This window comes from Daphnia pulex, chromosome 3, assembly GCF_021134715.1.
Source record: "Daphnia pulex isolate KAP4 chromosome 3, ASM2113471v1".
Taxonomy (NCBI): Eukaryota; Metazoa; Arthropoda; class Branchiopoda; order Diplostraca; family Daphniidae; genus Daphnia; species Daphnia pulex.
Window position 1 is genome coordinate 7964970 of NC_060019.1, and position 19855 is coordinate 7984824.

At 41.4% G+C, this 19855-nt stretch overlaps 2 protein-coding genes and 1 long non-coding RNA gene across 8 annotated transcripts; 2 read left to right on the forward strand and 1 right to left on the reverse strand.

The window, feature by feature from the left end:
• The first annotated feature begins 3602 nt into the window (after positions 1-3602).
• On the forward strand, positions 3603-4352 carry LOC124190530. Its single transcript, XR_006872991.1, has 3 exons — positions 3603-3649; positions 3706-3907; positions 4026-4352. It is a non-coding gene; the product is annotated as an uncharacterized LOC124190530 (long non-coding RNA).
• Positions 4353-6973: 2621 nt separating this feature from the next.
• LOC124190532 (CCR4-NOT transcription complex subunit 11-like) lies at positions 6974-9005 on the reverse strand. Its single transcript, XM_046583243.1, has 7 exons — positions 8897-9005; positions 8737-8825; positions 8524-8672; positions 8350-8460; positions 7779-8291; positions 7410-7715; positions 6974-7336 (listed from the first exon to the last, which is right to left on the reverse strand). Exons 1-7 carry the CDS (start codon positions 8935-8937, stop codon positions 7115-7117), a joined length of 1431 nt encoding a protein of 476 aa, XP_046439199.1. The 5' UTR covers positions 8938-9005; the 3' UTR covers positions 6974-7114.
• A 171-nt stretch (positions 9006-9176) lies between these two features.
• Positions 9177-19762, forward strand: LOC124190531 (titin-like). Of its 6 annotated transcripts, none has more exons than XM_046583238.1 (13): positions 9177-9289; positions 9662-9791; positions 9868-10395; positions 11430-11771; positions 12060-12172; positions 13149-13295; positions 13369-13609; positions 13677-13850; positions 13989-14135; positions 14324-14472; positions 14629-18708; positions 19091-19281; positions 19314-19762. In XM_046583238.1, the coding sequence occupies exons 3-12, from the start codon at positions 10230-10232 to the stop codon at positions 19271-19273; spliced, it is 5742 nt and encodes a 1913-aa protein (XP_046439194.1). In that variant the 5' UTR covers positions 9177-9289; positions 9662-9791; positions 9868-10229; the 3' UTR covers positions 19274-19281; positions 19314-19762. The 6 variants fall into 6 exon arrangements, with proteins under 6 accessions (XP_046439194.1, XP_046439195.1, XP_046439193.1 ...); XM_046583239.1 differs by having other exon boundaries at positions 14629-15993; positions 16030-18708; positions 19091-19762; XM_046583237.1 differs by having other exon boundaries at positions 19091-19762.
• Positions 19763-19855: the final 93 nt, after the last annotated feature.

Here is a 19855-nt window from a genome sequence, read left to right on the forward strand (position 1 = left end):
AAGACTGATGAACTGAAGGTAGACGCTCTCTTTCTTTTGCGACCTGATGACGGTAAAATGTCATAGGAAAAGTTTTCTTGACTTCGCGCTATTATTTGTTGAGCAGTGTCAACAACATCAGCAATTAAAGCTTTTTCTCCTGGCATAAAACTAAACTTCGAAGGAATTTTTGCAAACATTTCTCAAAAAATGCTGATTCTCTCAGCTTCGGATAAGTCAGCAACGTAATCTATATCAGCAAGGATTGTTCTTACAATATGTTCTAATTCAGCACAATCGGGATTTATTCAAGCCAAAGTACGAAAAGAACTATAATCGAGCTTTAATAATATGCACTTGATTTTGGGGATAACATTTATGTCAAATTCTGTATGCAGAATAGAAAAACACAGTTTCCCCCCATTTTCGTCACTCTTGGCACTAGATCGAGGATGCAGGTGTTCAGAACCGCACGACAAAGTAGTCTACCTTCAACTGAAAAAAACCAAATAAGCGAAAATTCTACTTTTTCCGAAAAGATTCATTTTTTTCACTTTTTTCACTTTTTTTCACTTGTTTACCTCTTACTTCCCAAAGTGACGAAAATAAATATTTTGTCGCCACTTCCCCTTTTTTTCATTTGGACTATATCGTATTGGGGCGGTTCAAGCATCTTTCTCTTTTATTTGTAGAACTGATTCCCGCGCATCAAATTTTCCCATTTTCTAGTCCTTTTTTTGAGTGTCGAACCCCTTGCAACTTTCCACCAGAATGGAAATGATCAGGCTTTATTCGTTGATTTCATCTGTAATATAATTTTTTTTTTATTATTTGTATTTTAAAAATTAAAATTTCACTAATACCGAGGATTTTTTCTGCGACTTTTGTTTTTTCTACCATTGTAGATATTTCTGTGGTTTCTATTAAGAGCTTTCTAAAGATAGAGATATTCTAAATTTTTTAAAAATAATTTTAGTTAATTTGTTGAAAATTAAATTCTAGCTAAACATACCTCGTATCTTTGGCAGAAGTTTTTTTACAATTTTTGTGAATTATAGAAATGAAATCCAAACATTTCAGATAATTTCTCGCCGGCAATGAAACAGACAATGTTTTTGATTTGTTTTTAAATGATTTATATTTCATTTCTCGTTTCATTGTATTTATCCAATAGCTTCTTCAGCATCTGTGAAAAAAATATAAAAAAAACATTATTTTAAAATGTGAGGTATTCAATAAACAAATTCAACGAAATACTAAATTAATTTTTGTGTTCACAAAAAAAGGGGGTGTACAGGTGCCTGTGTGCCTTAGTCACTTCCTCTACAAAGTACAAACTCGTTCTGGAACGTATATTGGAGTTATGTCACCATCATCATTGTTTTCGTCATTGGTGACTTTGTTTTCTATTTCTCTTTACCTTATTTAATTGGTGAATAATTTTAGATTGCAGAACTGTAGGATTTTGGCGTATGGACGATCGCCTCCTTTAGCAAATGCCCCCCCCCCCGGTGGGTGCATTTGAATAAAACGCAGTGAAAAAAATGACAGCCCCCTTTTTATAATAAAGGGCTGCTGGATTGGGATAAAAGATTCGGCTCATAAAACAAATATACAATAGAGTTGGAGAAAACTAGACCATGTCAAGTAAAAAACATTGGACGCAATCAAAACAAAAACTTGCACGTTTGAGGTTGAGGATTACAATATATATATCCAAAGAGGCTGAAAATGTTTCCGAAGACGGAAACTGAACTGGAAAAGGCTGTCTTGCAAGAATTGGAGGGAATAGCCGCGGGGAAACTGCAATGTCTACGAGAAGACATCTATACGAATTTGACTAAAAGGACGGTTGCAGCCTTGCAGATATAACAAAAGAACAAAACCCTGATAAGCCAACTTGAAAATCTGGACAAACGGACATCGGAAGTGAATTTAAATCCCCCAAAGTGGTTTAAAGATCCACAAGTCCATAATTTTGACTTAATTAATCTCCGGGAAAGGAGATTGCCAAGAAGGTTCAAACCAGGTTGACTTCGATTATATGTTCCTTCTCGTCGACGGTGGCAGTGCCACCTCCATCCAACTTTCGAAAGAGGAAACCTTACACCGACCGAACGAAGTAGATTTGTTGAAAAAACTCACTGAGGAGGAAAACCCCGAATAGGGCATTGATTTTGACCTGATCACAATGAAATTGCCCAAAAACTGAAATTGAGGAAGCGACATCACCGGTTTCAAATAGGAAAGTGCTATCAGTCCAGGATAAGTACAAAAAACTGAAAATGTGGATGGAAAAAGGTAAGAATTTGAAAACAATGCCATTATATATAGTTACTTTCTATAATCTCTAACAAATATTTATCGGTGTAAGCAGAGCGACTTAGACTACGTCAATTTGAGTACAGCACGTAATAATCCACTGAGCAAAAAGTCCCGCGTATAGTCTGGGATGAGATGAAGTTGAGGTTTCCTGGGAGAACTGAGTCCCAAATGGAGACTTATCTCTGTAGAGCCGCTATGCCTTCTACCGCTCTTGTAACCCCTTCTAGGCGCATAGTAATGCAAACCAAACCTCTTGAGCAGCCAGTGCCGCCCAATAAATCGGCATAGGACATTAAATCACAAAGTCGTTTGGGCCCTTTAAAGCAATCCGCAAGTGCTTACAGCAGCATTAAAAAGGATTGTGAAAGAACTTGCTGTGCTAATGGACGATCGCCCCCTTTAGCAAATGCCCCCCCCCCCCGGTGGGTGCATTTGAATAAAACGCAGTGAAAAAAAAATGACAGCCCCCTTTTTATAATAAAGGGTTGATGGATTGGGATAAAATATTCGGTTTATAAAACAAATATACAATAGAGTTGGAGAAAACTAGACCATGTCAAGTAAAAAAACATTGGACGCAATCAAAAGAAAAACTTGCACGTTTGAGGTTGAGGATTACAATATATATATCCAAAGAGGCTGAAAATGTTTCCGAAGACGGAAACTGAACTGGAAAAGGCTGTCTTGCAAGAATTGGAGGGAATAGCCGCGGGGAAACTGCAATGTCTACGAGAAGACATAAATATATACGAATTCGACTAAAAAGACGGTTGCAGGTAAACAAAAAAAAAACCATGATAAGCCAACTTGAAAATCTCGACAAAAGGGCCGTTCAAATACGACGTCACGGCCGTAGAGGGGGGAGGAGGGTAGGCAACATCAGACGTCCTAAGAACAAACCAAAAATATGTGCTGTCATAATGGCTTTTTTGCAGGATCCACGTTTTAAGAAAAACTAAAACCTAAACACAAAAATTCACTAAAAACACCTAAACCATTTGCACACCAACTTTTTTTCAAAACCACCAAATTGGTGTTAAAATACCAAAAAAAAGAAACCTCTTCAGCCCACACCTTTCCTTTTTATACTCTACAGACCCACTCAGACTCAACCACACATTGTTTTTACAACGACAAACGAACGTCGCCCCTTTGTTTCCTCACGTTGTTCGACAAGCAGTCGGTTCTCGTCTCGTCTCATGTGGTACATAGGCGGTCAAGCGTAATAACAATCTTAGTTAACCTATCGGCCGCTGTGGTGCACATCGGCGTAAACTGCGCACAACTTTTTGGCATGTCTAAAGTGAAGTGAATTCTTGTAAGTGTGTTGGACTTGTGCTGCCTGGTATTTTGTTTCCATTTCTTTCATCTCATCTATGGTCTAATTTTTTTCTGATTTAGAACAAAGAGGAATAATTCTTTGGAATTAAATCTCAACAGTTAAATTGATGGTTTCCAAGGATTAGATGTTCTTCCGGGTTGTTCTGGTAGTACTCTGAATATCCTTGAAAAGGAGAACTGCGAAAAGGAGGAGGATACAGTTCATACAGATGATGAATATACCGATGAAGAGGATACAGATAATCAGGACACAGATGAGGAGGTAATTGTGGTAAAGACAATCTACTGCGTGTATATTTGAATTATGTAGTGTAGTACTATGTGATTGTCTGTTAAGCAGCTCTGTAAGCTGTAACCTTCATTATTGTCATTATTTTTAGTGTGCCCTGCAGGAAGCTGTAGATGTGAGGAATAATCGCATAGCTGCTTTGGTGAATGATAAGTTTAATCATCTGAAATTGGAACTGAGTACGTTCCTTGAACAGAAACAAATGAATTGCACGGCTGTAGACAAGTCAGAGATGAGTAGCTTGTATGACTACATTGGTATGGGGGTTGTTAATGACTATCCAAAGAGGCTAAAAATGTTTCCGAAGACGGAAGCTGAACTGGAAAAGGCTGTCTTGCAAGAATTGGAGAGAATAGGAGAAAAAGCAATGTCTACGTGAACACATATATAGCTACGAATTTGACTAAAAGGACGGCTGCAGGTATAACCAAAAAACAAAACCCTGATGATAAGCCAATTTGAAAGTCTCGACAAACGGATATATTTTCAAGTGAATTGAAATCCTCCAAAGTGGTTCAAAGATTCATAAGTCTATATTTTTGACTTAATTAATTTCAAGAAGATTGCCCTGGAAGTTTTCCCAAACCAGGTTGACTTCGATTATAAGTTCCTTCGTCGACGGTGGCAGTGCCACCTCAATCCAACTTTTTATAGAGGAAACCTTACACCGAACGAAGTAGATTTGTTGAAAAAAAAAACTCACTGAGGAGGAAAACCCCGAATAGGGCATTGATTTTGACCTGATCGCCATGAAATTACCCATGAAATTGAGGAAGCGACGTCACCGTTTTTAAATAGGAAAGTACTATCAGTCCAGGATGAGTACAAAAAAAAATGAAAATTTGGATGGAAAAATGTAAGAGCTAATTTCAATTAAATATTTTTAGGAGGAAGCAGAGCGACTTAGACTATGTCAACTAAAGTAAAGCGCGTATGACCCGCTGAGCAAAAAGACCCGAGTAAATCGGCAAAGGACATAAAAATCACAAATTCGTTTCGGCCCTTTAAATCAATCCACAAGGGACGCTGCCGCACGACATCTCTCCCAGGCGACCGTCGTGGTAATGGGATGGTATAGATGTTATACCATGAAAAAGTAGTAGACATGCCAAAAAGTCGTGCGCAGTTTACGCCGATGCGCACCACAGCGGCCGATAGCAGAACTAAGATTGTTATTACGCTTGACCGCCTATGTACGCCACTTTAGACGAGACGAGAACCGACTGCTTGTCGAACAAATGATCTTGACTGTGTGTAGTACATATGTGGTCAAGCGTAATAACAATCTTAGTTCTGCTATCGGCCGCTGTGGTGCGCATCGGCGTAAACTGCGCACGATTTTTTGCTCGACTATTACTTTTTCATTGGTATAACATCTAATACTGAATGCCATTCGACATTCGTCGTCTGTTGCCATTGCATGGTTGGGGTGAAATGAGTACGAAAGGAAGGACAGTCAAGGAAGGGATGAATAGAGTGGGGAAGAAAGGGGTCGGTCCCTGGGGAGAAGAGGAAACCTGGGTCCCCTTTTTTTCGTACGCCCTCCTCCCTCCCATTCGTCCCATTCTCCCTCTCTCCTCGTTCTCGCGCTAAAAAGGAACGGCGCCATGCTGCGTTGCCAAATAAAACGGCAAAAGAAAACAGATCCGAAAGAGCCCTGTAAAAATATTCGACGTCTGTAAGAAATTAAGAATAGAGAAAATTTGATAATTTGAATTTTTCAAGTGTTGTTAAGAGAGTATATTTTTAACAAACATAGTACCGTATAATTTGCAAGATAAAAATTTAGGGTGCCAAATAATGTAGAAGTAGAACTGTAGAAAATTATTTTTCGCCGAAAACCGTCGACTTAACAACTTTACCCCTTGATCTGGCAATAATGTCCTGAAAGCGGGCTGTATGAACTGTGACAAGTGAGGAAACCGCATACGACTCCGTTGGCTGGTTTACGGGGGGTCCATATATCCGCTATATTTTTCATGTAACAGATTCCATTGTAGTGACTAAAGTGATTACAGTTAGGGTTGTCAATGCAGAGGCGACCACACCGGTCTCCCGCACTGGGTCGGTTGCCAATATCATGTCCGGGAAAGTCGCAGTTGGGGAGCCATTTGACGCCGCCTTCTCCAGTGTTCCAATTCGGAAAATCGGACTTTGCATTGACTATCAACCGACATCAAAACAAATAAAATTGATGAAACGCATAGCAAAATCACCTTTTGAGCCATTATATTGTTGTCCATCCTTCTTAACATTTTGCTGATATTTTTCTAAAAGAAAAGATTATTGATTATCATGTAATACAGTAGGATGTGGTTAGTTAGTTCCATACTTCCATTAGAATGCAAATAAGCGCAGATACTGTAGCTGGTTGAGATTTGCTTTTAAAATAGAAATACAACTGTGTTCTTCCGTGAGGATTGTTCAACCAGAACTATACTTTTTCTTTCAAAAGTTGGAGCTTTTATATACTAGATGAACTAATTTAGAAAATTGTCCGTAAAGCTGGTTTTGTAAATCAGAGTCAGTAAACAAGTGAATGCTGAAATTTTGATAAACGATCGATCCATCCGATCTCCAAATGAGTTGCTTAACATTTTTTGTAGAGGCAACTTTTTCACCGATTGCCAGCTAGATTTTCATTTGTCAACCTATAACTTTCGAAACTTACAATTTCATCATTGACCTCAATTTTCATCAGCGATCTCCTACTCACATTCACTCATTAGCTCAGGTAGTACATCCCTTTGTACTTTGTAGCTTTCATTATCTGTTTTTCATGATTTTGTGCAATCGACCACACGTTAGGGGAAAATGGCAAAATGCATAATAATGTTACAAGAAGCGATAATCTTGAAGTTGACATGATGAACTAGATTTGCACTTCGTTGGTTTTTATTGTGTCCTAATTTAACTCCCGTTATTATTCTCTGCTTAAAACTAAAATTAAAACCGAAAACCTTACCCACCCTTAACTTCTTACGACGAATTTGTACACACTCTAATTTTTTCTAGAAAGGTTCAAACGATCAAAGAGCAAACAATTCGTGAATTGTATATATCATATTCAAAACTCTTCACCCTCGATTCCCATAGCATATACTGTATCAATAAGCCTGTTGTTTCAATAGTTGAGACGCGAACATACGATGCAACATCCAACAATAATAATAACGACTTTCATTCGCCTTTGCCTTTGGCAGTTGATGCCAGAGGTGATGCCTGAGGATTGAAGGAAGATGTCGAGAGTGAGGACAGCCCAGGAAAGGATGCGATGGATGAAGTGCTGTTGAGTCCACTCTGATCACCGCTGTCGAGTTGTTTGAGGAGACGAAACAAGGCAGCAGCTTCGCGAATTCGACTGAAACCTATACAGAATGCCTGCACTTCGATAAACAGCTCCTTAAGAAGATGAAAAATTAGACATTTTGTAAAGAAACGTTACAAACTTAACACGACATGATTTGTTCTTTACTTGGACGTTGATAATCTTATTGCGAATGAGGGACTGCAAGAAGACGCACACAAGTCGGACTAAACGATTCTGCATGTAACGATCTTTGATAGTTTCGCACGTTGATATGCAGTTGGAAATGTACAGATGGACAAATTCAGTTGGCAACTCAACAGCCGTCGTTAATCGGTTGACTACTTCCATCGAATGCAGAGACATTTCCATATTAACCAGCACGCTCAGATATTCCGTTATTTGGGAAGACTGCATCAGTCGAAGTAGCACCTCGATTGCGATGAGTGGATTGTTTTCTACCAAGGCAGGTAGCTGCGTCGAAAATAAGCATTATTCAAATGCGAAAATGCAAAACCAACAATCAAAATAGCTTACTTTGTTAGGAGTGATTCCTACGTGATAGACTAGACGAGAATCGCGCTCTAATTCGCTTAGCAATCTGTTTTGTTGTAGCAAAGTCAAAGAACCGGTGAAAGCTTGCGAAATTAATCGCCGAGCTTCCGAGCCGGCACCTCTAGGTATGCAAACTGTAGTGTCGTAAGCAATCATGTGGTCGACTTCCCCAATTGGATCGATCCAGACGAGTTCGTCCGGACAAAATAGAGGAGGAGCTAACCTCACAAACTCGGGACCCACAGATTCTTGTATAGCGGCGTTGGGACCAGTAATTAGAGCTTCTGCTGTCTTCTTGATTGCACTACTATCCGGAAGTATAGGGTCAAAGCCGGGACGAACATCAGGCATTGAAAGAACAGCAGGTATTCTGCTTTTGCTTGCTAAAGTGTACTCTGAAAGGCGCTCTGTCACACTTATTTGAAGGGCTGAAATATCAGCCATTGAATTGGTAGAGTCAAAATTCAATATTTGTCGGAGAGTTTTTTTGTACATCTGCAATAGCAGTTCAATTAAGCAAATAAAATCTATGACATTTTAAAACACTTCATACTTCTTTTTGAGGATTAGTAATGAGATGAGATAAATAAATCTTTTCTGGAGGACTGAGTTTCGGTAGTAGTCTATATGAATCTGGTCTCTTGGTTTGTAGAGGTTCATCAGCCTTAAAATGATTTTTAAAATATAACTTTACTAGTGAATGTACAACAACATAATATTTACTTACAAGAAGTTGCACAAAAATTGAGGAGAATGGATGGAAATTCTGAGCATCTGGTTTGAAAAGCTCATGTAGCAATAACACTGCAGCCAGACGTTGTGATGGTGAAGGAAGCAGATCAGCATTCTGAAGTAGCATAACTAATGCATTTCCAACTATTTGATTTTCAATTGTTAGTTAACGTATTTTTTTTCTAAAATCGAGTGGTTTTTATAATACCTTTAAAGTATTCTTGTTTATTAAAGACCCCCAACTGAGAAGCCAAGGCTTCGACACTCTGGTTAGCGACATTCTCGGCATCTAAGATACTTCAAAATTAAGACATTAGATACCTAGACCATTAAAACGAATAAATATGTTATTCTTAAAGTATAATTACGTAAGCAATTGATTCAAATCCTTGACAGACAATGCCGACATTTTCTTTATTTGTTATTTAATTATTTTCATTGAATGAATGCAAGGTTGCCAAGCCAAAATGATAACACAAAGCGGGTAATTTGCCCGTTATTTACAATTTTTGCGCTTTTTTATTGGACTCCATTCATTTATGAATTTGCTCGTTTTGCTGTTAGCGTCTAAATGTATTTAATTATTTATTTTTAGTGTTTACTTATTTTGATTTTGTGGCAAGAAGAACAGCAAGCAAGCAGACGAAAACCAGGCGTGAAACAACTGAAACCAAAAAATGAAAATCTCACACACGGGGAAATCGGTCCTGCTGAAATGCCTGAGAGTTCCGACTACAGTGAAAAAACACATGCACAGGATGGTAAGAAAGCGTTTATCAGCAATAGTTCAAAATGTTCAATGTTACTGTTTGTGGTCATGTAGAGATAAGTTTATAATATCACTTGAATATCTTGTACTGTGTTCAATGAAAGACTTCCTAGTCTTCTAGTATGCTTCTAGTTCTCGTCCAATTCACCTTGTACAGAATTCGACTGGCTCCTCCCGCTCCTCCAGATATTTACATGATTTTATCGGTTTTTCAACCTACTTTTTTCTGCTTAAAATGTAATCAAAAGATTAAAATAATGACACGCACGTAGATATTTCACTAGTTAGAAGTTGCATAATTTTAGTAAGGAAATCTTTTAATATTTTTATAATAATATGTTACTTCTTGTTCTTATTTTGAAAGTCGCACTATCCTAGAGTCGAAGCGACGTTGCAATACAATGGAAATTGGTTGAAGCCATCGAAAGGAAGAAACAAACCAACAAAACCAACAGATCAATGATAATTCAATATTGACTAGTGTTCCAACTCAGGTAAATTACAAGAGATACTGAAACCAAGCTTACTGGTGAATACTAATTTATTTATCATTCTTAATTTCTTTGAAAGGAAACCAACATTGCGAAGAACGGGAGCAGGAAGAGTACAGAGAAAGGGGAACGTGATATTTATATACTTGAGAGAGTTGAGCAAACGTGTTCTGCGTCGACGCGGATGGATCCGCCCTCCGGTACCAAGAGGGAAACTGAGAGCTGCCGCTTCCCCCGCTTGAATATAGTCGTGCGCAGTTCTCTCCGAGGATCAGTCGCGTTGATCGATGCCACAACTGCTGGATACAAAAAAGGGCGAAGAAATCTCTACGAAGCACAAACGCTCCTGCCGTATAATCATTATTCTGTCCCCTCTCTACTAACCGCTCTCAGTAGCTTCCGTGTGGGAGAAAGAGAGAGAGTGACAGAGTCTAAGAAAAAATGGCGCCGGAGTTCTCGAAAGGCAAAACGCTAGTGGTTTTGGCCATTGTGATCGGCTGTTTCGCCATCCTTTGGCCAAAAATCTTCTACCCCATGTTCCAGGGTCCTGTGGCACCGACAACTATAGAGCAGCAACCTCCTATAATCAAAGAGCGTGATCCGTCAGGTATGTATCGATCTTTTTAGCCTTTGTATTATACATATATCTATTCTCTTCCACCACGTTTAATTAAGATTGATGCACTGCAATCAAAAGTCCGGAAGTAACATCGTGAAATTCAACCATAATCGACCAGGCTTGTGGAATGTTCAAATGTTGTCTAATTTCGTGAGAGGGGTCTAGCCTCATTCATCTGTCTTTGCCCTGAGCAGCCGTCAGTCGTTACATCAGTTTCCACCCCGCCAGCACACGACTCTCTCTCTCTCTTATTTATTTTTGTTTTCTCAATCTTTTGACGTCCTCTATGCTAGCAGAACCTTGACATTTTGACGACGTATAGATTTTCCAAACCAAAAATTTCCCGATGAAGCCTTACGCCCGATAATTACATGCTATGCTCTCGCAAGGGTTTCTGGACGAGTCTTTGCGAACGGTGTCATCACTCAGCAGCAGCAGCGCCGATCGATAGCTTTACAAAACAAGTAGCACAATCGAGGTCATCCTTGGCGCCGATGTTCCAGGTGCCAAAAAACGCCCAAGACACGGGATAAGCTAGCAGCTTTACATAATGTTAAAATAACAAATGTTGACCTCTTTTTTCAATTGTACATGCAGTTGATAAACATCTGCCAATATGCGATAGAAATAATTTACAAATATTCAAACGTCCAGTCATCGGCTATACCTAGATATTTGTGCGATTTGGAGAAAGTCTTCGGAGCATGGATAACAGCAGTATGGACGGATAAAGAAAGGGGGAAACCTCAAATTAGATTGTGCTCAAGAAATGTAGGAAACTTGCCAGCCACCGGATAGGCCACCACCGATCGGATTCTGAATTTTCAAAGTGTTTTCAAACTACTGAAACAAAAGGAAGGATTCTTGCAGGATCAAATAGAATATTATTAAGCTAATTTTAGAATCAATATTGATGGCTTGGACCCAACCTGTCTAGCGTTTGATCCCGTCCGTCTATACATATCGTGTGGCAAAAACAAACAAACAAACAGTTGTGTGATGGTGTCATCATCATCGAGCAGGTGCTCTATGCTGCGGTGTGGTGTTTGAGAGCGATGCCAGCTCGGCGGCCTTCCTGAACGAGTTGTGCAGCCAGGTGTTGAAGAAACGGGAAGGCATTCCGCCAGAACGGTCGCTCTCCCTCTGCCATCACGAACTGATGAACAAATGTGGGATCGACTTGGAAGATGTTGTCAAATCGGACGTGGACGGCGCCGTAGTCGATCGTCGGCTGAGCAGCAAATTCCACGGCCGTGTCCGCGCCCAGAACCTCACCAGCTGTCTGGAAATCAACTTCGGCATCGACGAGAACCTAGTCAGGGCTAAGAAGAGCTACCACAGACCTTCTGATGTTTTATATCCACGTAAGACAGGCTCCCGATTCCGTCCCACTCCGCCCCCTTATCCATCACATACCCCACAAATGACAAAATCAAACTTCATTCAAATCGTCGTTCACTCACTTTACACATTAAACCGGAAAACAAATAATTATTCGAACCAAAAATTGACTCTTCATCACTACTAACAAAAGCAAATTTTCGCAATCCTTTAACTGTTCATCCGACTAACAGACTAAACTAAATTGTAATATAGGCTTTAAAGATCCATCAAGGCTAATGCAATTGAATGGCTGATGTTTTTCGTTGCAGGACATATGCGACCGGAGCGACCCCCGCATTTGCATCCGGACATGATGCATCCGGCACTCCGCGAAAAAGGACGCGTCATACCACCCACCCGTACCATCGCGAAAGAGGCCAAGGTATTGTAAATATACATGCACACAAATTCAAAAGTGTCGTTTTGTCGGGGTTGTGTTTTTTTTTTCCCGTCTCAATGCTGGGCGCGTGTACTGGCTGTTGACCGCGATGACTCGTCGTCTCCGGAAAAGATTGTTCCGCTGTTCTTTCTTTTTTCTGTTCCACATCACCACCACTAGCAACAAAATTGGGCGTCTTGACGGTTCCCTTCGTCAACGACTGTTGACTGAGTTCCAAAAAGAAACACAGGAGAGCATTTTCAAGGTTTCCAGACTGCTGTTCTTCGAAAGCTTTAATTCCGTCCCCAGATGAAACTCTGTGCAGTTCACTCGTCGTTTAACATGAAAATCCGCCGAAGATTAGTCTTATTAAAATAGTTGCTGGGATGAATGGGCGAGTGACGAATTATTGGTGGTTTGGGTGGTAGGGACGGAATGGAAGTTCCGGCGCTTGGACCCTCGCGACAGCTGTTTATTATATATAGAACGAGTGAATAAATAGTCCTTCCCGTCGTACCGATGCATTGGGAAGTTGCGAGAGAGAAAGTCGGAGGAACGCTCGTGGCCGTCGAGAAGGCGGACGCGGGGGCTTTCGGGCTAAAATTAGTCGGCGTCTGATGGTTTCTCAGTTGTGCTGACGTCGACGTTCCCCTGTGGCCGTGAATTTTTTCTCTAGGTGGCCCTAAAAACCCATTCTAAACGGTCCAAGACGAATGTTTGACACGGCAAGTCTGTTTTGGTCGACGTTATCGATCATTACCGTGCTGCTGAATGTCGTATAGTCTGAGACAGTTTCTGTTTTGAAATTAAAGTAAGATGTTAATGAAATGTGACGCACACAAGTCTCCACTAATAACAAGGAAGAGATACATATGTTTTCCCGTCTGCAAAGAGTTCTATTTATAAAAGAAAAATACTACAAAAATAATACTTTTTTTCCCCCCCACATCCATGATAATCCTTTAATTTAATTCGGCAGCCCGGCCCTATGCCCGGAATGCGTCCACCCATGGGCGGAGCCCCTCATATCGTCTCACCTTCCTCCCCAGGATCTGGTGGTATGGGCATTTTAATGCCAATTTACACAGTTGGCATCATCGTTTTCTTCCTTTATACAATGATGAAGGTTTGAATCAAAATTTAAAAAATCAAACCAAAGGCCATAATGCATATTTTTTTTCCTTCCCTCACGACGATAGATCATGTTCAAGAAGCCAGTGACCGAGGATGAAAGCGAACCTCGCATCAAAGACTTCCACATGGATGGGGAGCACCGAAAGTTCCTCTTTTCCGAGGAGTACTGCTCCGGAGTGTCTGGCCCCGTTTCAGAGATGACTGTCAAAGAATACGCAATCCTGCAGGAGCAGCAGAGACAATTACTGCTTCAACAGCAGAGAAGGAGTCGATCGAAAACACCAGAACTCTTCGCCAGAAAAGATGGTAATATTAAAAATGTCTTAATCTACTTGATGTGACATATTTCTCAATAATTCGTACCTATTTGTAGAAGAATTAAAGACGATTCCGGAAGACGTTTGTAGAAAAACGGAGGTGGCTTCCGAAGAGAGCATTTGTAAGACAGAGCCTGCTCAAGTGGAAGAAGAGTCTGAGATGGAAGAAGTCGTAGAGGAGGTCATAATCCCACGCAGCCCCAAAATGGATACCGCCGGAAAACCTATTGGTAGGCTTTAAAAAAAAAAAGAAATAATCAAATAATTCCAGCAACAACAAAAAGAAAGATTAGTGTACAGTACATATCGCATGAAGGCCTGAATTTTAATACGCATCGAGCTTGCTGCATGTTCACACACCAACTTAGGTCAATGGTACCTGCCTCCTGGATTTGATGGCACCGGTCCCGCTGGAAGCGAATCCGCCGACGAGAACGAGACGGGTTCCGACATCGACCTCAACGACGCCGACGAACGTTCACTACGCCTGGCTTTTGCCGCACTCAAAGCCCAGAGTAATACGAGCGCTACTTTAACATAACTAACCGCATAAATTAGCCAACAGCATATATCAGCTGTGAAATGTTGAACGTTTCCTGTTATCAGAAGAAATAACCGCTGTCCTGCAAGCATGGGACCTCAATTGCCAAAAAGGGTGAGTTAGGAAAATGATAGTAATCCGTTTATTTTTGGCGATTAACAGAAGAAGAAGAGGTGGACCAACTGCGTCGTCGGCTGGAAGAGACTGAACGGGCGATGGAGCGTATCTGCCGGCAGATGGGTGACGTCACCGATAAACTCTCCACATCCGCCGTAGCCGATTTGCTCACCCCGCAACTGTCGTCTGATAAGGTTGGCATAAGAGATTGATCGAATTGTTGACTAATTTTCAGGAACGATGACTTTCAGGCTTCAAAGGTAGCCGACTCCACTCTAATATAATACGCAGAATTAAACCTATACTATTTCCGTACGATAACACATTTATTGTCATGCGTTATGGGATAGACTAATGAAGAACTTGCGGATGAAACCAGTCAAGAATGCAAACCTTGCCAACCGGAAGAAGCTGTTGAGGAGTTGAAGTCGGAGTGTGCCCAGCAGGAAGAAGAGCCAAAGGAGTTACCAGTCATTATCTCAGTCGTTCAGAGTTCAGAGGAGAAGCAGGATCCGGTTGAAGAAGTTTTTACCGAAACGTCGGCAGCTGAAAGTGAATCTTTCCTTCGTTCTTTTGTACGAAGATTGCCATCCGAGAGGCAGCCAAGCGAGATATTCGAGGAGGAAGCTGTGATAGAAGAAAGTTTACCTGCAACAACTTCTGAAGTAGAATCTCCCGTTGCGATTGAGGAAACAGCGATCGAGGAGAAGCTGACATCTGAAATTGAATTCGCCCAGGAAAAACCTTGCACACAAGAGGAAGAAGTTACCAAGTCTGAAATCGAATCGGAACCGGCGCCGGAAATTGAAAGTGTACAAGAACAATCTGCCGTTCAAGAAGAAGAAATAAGCGAGCCTTGTACCGAAGAGCTACTGAAATCGGAACCTGTTCAAGAACTTGTTAAATCACAAGATGGAGAAAGCAGCTTGCAAGAAAATGTCAAATTGGAACCCGAGGTTGAATCTGTTGAAGAAGCCGTGCAAGAGGAAGAATGTCAATTGCCAGTCGAGGAAACTGTTCAAGAAAAAGTTTCAGCCGAAGTCGAGTCTGCGCCGGAGAAATCAGTAACGCAAGAGGAAGAATCAAGCCAACTAGAAGAATCGGAACCTGTATATGAGCCGATCAGTTCAAAAGAGGAAGAAAGCAGGGAAACAGTGGAGGAAATAACAGAAACTCCAGCTGTTCAAGAACCGGTAAACGAAGAGGAGTGTCGGTACAAAGTTGAAGAAACGGTTGAAGAGGTACCAAAATCACAGGTCGAATCTGTTTCGGAACCGGCCAAAGAGGAAGAAAGCGTGTCCAAGATTGAAGAAACAGCCGGGGAGGAGCAATCTACGCGAGAAGGTGAATGCATTCAGGAAGAATCAACCAGTACAGACGAAACCATCTTTGAATCATCTGAAACTGTTCAAGTACAAGAAGAAGAAATTCAGTCCCCAGTTGAGGAAGCAGTCCAAGAAGAAACAGCAAATGAAGTTCAGTCTTCAGTTGTCCAAGACGAAGAAATTAGCGAACCTTGTGTAGAAGAATCATTTGCATCTGAGTTGGAACCTGTCCAAGAACTTGGCAGGCCAGAAGAAACCATCTTGGAATCACCGGAAGCTGTTCAAGTGCAGGAAGAAGAAAGCCAGTTGCCAGTTGAGGAAGAAGTTCAGGAAGCGACTGCATCTAAAGTCGAGTCTTCATCGGAACAATTGGTTGCGCAAGAAGAAGAAATTTGCGAACCTTGCACTGAAATACAAGAAGAAGAAATAAGCCAACCTATTGAAGAAAAAACAGAGCTGGAATCTGTAGAAACCACCTTAGAAACATCCGAAGCTGTAAAAGTGCAAGAGGAAGAAATCCAGCCCCAAGTTGAGGAAGCAGTTCAAAAAGTGGTAACAACTGAAGTCGAGTCTTTACCAGAGAAATCTATTGCGGAAGAAAAAGAAATTTACGAACCAGTAAAGGAAGAAGAAATTTGCGAACCAGTAAAGGAAGAAGAAATTTGCGAATCAGTGAAGGAAGACGAAAGCGTTTCTCAGATTGAAGAAGAAGCCATCTTGGAATCACCAGAAGCTGTTAAAGTCCAAGAGGAAGAAAGTCAGTTGCAAATTGAGGAAACAGTTCAAGAATTGACAGCAACTGAAGTTGAGTCTGCACCAGAAAAATCGGTTATGCAAGAGGAGGAAATTTGCGAGCCTTGTAGCGAAGCAACACAACAACCCGAAGAAGAGTTTGTTCAAGTTCAAAAGGAAGAATGCCAAACAGTCGAAGCCGAACCGGAAATCGAAAGTGTCGAAGAGCTCATCAAAGAAGAAGAAAGTTCAATCCCTGAACTGACAGCAGAGGAACCAGCCCAAGAAGACAAACAAGAAAGCCAATGCCAACCGGAGGAAACGCTTGAAGAAGTGACAGAAACTGAAGCCACCCATGAGATAACAAATTCTGAAGAGGGAGAAAGCAGCTTGATGGACGCTGAAACCATCGAAGAAATACTGGAATCCGAAATCGAATCTGGCAACGATCTAACTGTCGCAGAAGACGAGCACACTAACATCGAAGATATCACGGAAGATACTCTGGAAATTGAAACGGAAAGCGTCCCTCAAATTCCCGACGATGCAGCGGAGGAGAATCAGAACAAAGTTGAAGTCCAACAACCAGAAACACAAGTTGAATCCGTCCAGCCTAATGCAGTGATGGAGGAAATTCAACCCAAAGTAGAAGAAACCGTCATCCAAACCCCGTGCAGCAAACTGAAGCTAGAAGAATCCGGAGTAAAGAGTGCCCGTCAAGGATCTGAAGAGCGAAGAATGACTGTAAACGTGTGCGGCATGGAATTAACAGCCTGCATGGAAGACTGTGGAAAGATGCCGACTGATTTGTTGCCTAAAATGTCTGACAAATCCCACGCAGTCAAGCACGAACCCTCCGACAAGATTCCTTCCGTATTTCTGGATACCACCATACCCCATGACAGCCATCTAGTTGTGTCTGAAGCTGAATGCTCCGCCGAAGTCGTCCCTCCTGAAGATCTGGACCTCGATGAAAACGAATACGAATCAAGCCCTGTTGTTTTGTCTGGAAAAATGACGCTTTCGGTCATCGGAATGGAACTGAATGCAGAGACTCCAGAGATCCAGGAAGAGCCTCTCTATACCGTGGAAGAACCGGATGCTCCTCGCGTCCGATTTTCCGAGCCAACTGACCGAATCTTTTTGATACCAGTCGACCCAGAAGAAGAACTTATTCCCGATGACTCACATGACGAATTCCACGCAGAAGAAGATGACGAGCAAGTGGAAAATCCAACTGTGACCTACCGGCCACCAACACCTCCACTCCAACACCTGGTTGATCCCGAAGATGCTGAATTTTTAACCTACGACCAGTTAGAAGAAGTAGGCGAGGTAGATAGCCCTACCGAGGAAACTGAACATGAATATCAAGCGGAAATCCCAGTTCCACTAACTCCGGTCCCGGAATCTTTGGCTGAACATTTAACGGAAGAAGCGGATGCTGTTTGTCCGAAAGACTCAACTGTACCCGTGGTGATACCGGCAGAAATCGACCAAACATTGATAGATGCTGTCGAGTCACAAATCATCTCGACGGAAGAGAAGGAAGCTTTGACTGAAAGCAAGAATCAAGTTACAGATGTCGCTGCTGATTATGTTGACAAAATTGAAGTGATTCCAGCCGTTGATGAACACGCCAGCATAGGCCAAATGGTACAACAGATTCGAGTGGCATTGGAAGAATCTGCATCTAAAATTGCGGAAGGATTTTTAAAAACAGAAGACAGCAAACTGGATGCAGAGGAAGAAACAGCTGCGCGACCAGAGGTTATTAGCCTTGAAGTTGATCAAGAAATTGAAGAACGTGCCGATTCAACCAAAGTTCCTGAACAGAGTCGATCAGTGCAGAACGCCCTGGATGAAATGGTGGACTCTATTATTACAGAATCCATAGTGGATTCCGTTGCCGAGTCTCTTCGCCGAGATGGAGGTTGTGATACGTTGATTGAAGATGCCACAGCTAGTTTGGAACGACCAGAACAAGTGTCTGATTTGGCTTTGAATGCAGAAACAGAAGATTTCGAGAGAAACCGCGAAGAGGAAGTAATGGAACACGCACTGGAGAAAATCGAGGTACCTGTTTCATCCGCACAAGTGGAACAACAACAACCAGAGGGAGTGATGGCAGCAGTTGTCGATGTATCTAATACAGAAATCGAATCTGAACCGTCGATTAGCGGTTTTATCATTCGCGAAGATTACCCGGAGGACGAAGAAACACAGCCGATGACGGAGGAGGAGATCCTTCAGGCTCGGCAGGAGATTGAAGAAATCAAGAAACTATTGGCTGATGTTTCCTCGGGAGTGGTTCACCATTCGGCATCCGAAGTGCCAACGGGATCTTCAAACATCGTCACAGAGTTGGCTTATGTAAGGCAGATGCTTCGAAAGCACAATGTGAAAAGCATGGAATAATTCGTCAGCGCTGTAAAAACTAATAGAATAGGGATGTCCGTCATGCCGTGTCGTTCCACACTAATTACTAATAGCTTCATTCAAATCAACTAACTGTTATAACTAACCGTCTTTATACAGGTGTCTGCTTAAACAAAATCGTCAACAATTTTATTGGATGCGTAATGTCGTTGTTTATTTGTATACGGTATTTTATATGTGACATCGCTGAACTGCCTGCTGAATGCCAATATCTGCTGGAACGGTCTTGGCTTAAAGTGTCTATTTTATCGTATCAATTTGGGCGGAGAATTTATAAATGTTTAATTTTACCAATTGGTTGATTTTTCAATGATAGGCAATGGCTGAAGACGCTGCCTCAGCAGCTGCCGCCAGCAAAGGATCATCACCTGACATGGATGAGTATGAAGTGATTCAGACCGCCCGACCAACAGAGTCTTCTGAGGCCTCACACGAAATAGACTCCAGCGTACCAACATCGGCAGTAAAAACCACCACTTCCACCAACAGCGACAGCTAGGAATTTTAATTTTAAACATCAGGAGCATTCATCTGACAAAATCACGAGTTTTTTTACCGACTCAAACGATATTATTTGGTCAATTCCTCTTGTTTCCTGTAATAAAGCAAAAGGTCAATTTCAGAGAACATTTATTGGTAGCTGTGCAGATATTTTTAGCTTCATGTAGCTGAAAGGAAGGCGGTCATCAAATCCAAGTCAACTTCTTAATTTTTCACACACACACACGCCTTAAAGTCTTCTATGTAATCGAGGCAGTTGTCCTGATGAGCTATTTTGCTTTCGTACGAAACTGGTCTCCATCTTCCCTTTATTAACTTCCTTGTCTTGTGTTATCCCACCGCAGTTGTTGTCCTGTTACTATAATGATATTTAAGTATTCTCGTCTGCTTCTCGTCCTTATTTTCTTCCTGTATACGAGTTCGTTGATAGGAGTTAGATTTCTTTTGGTGTGAGACAACCAATACAATCAAGATGGAAGATATTGAATTTATGTGAATAAGTCCCGTTACCGACCGGTGTATAGCGAAGTGCTACTCCGGCTTTTGTTTATTACGTCTAGGAATCACCCTGAATTCGGCC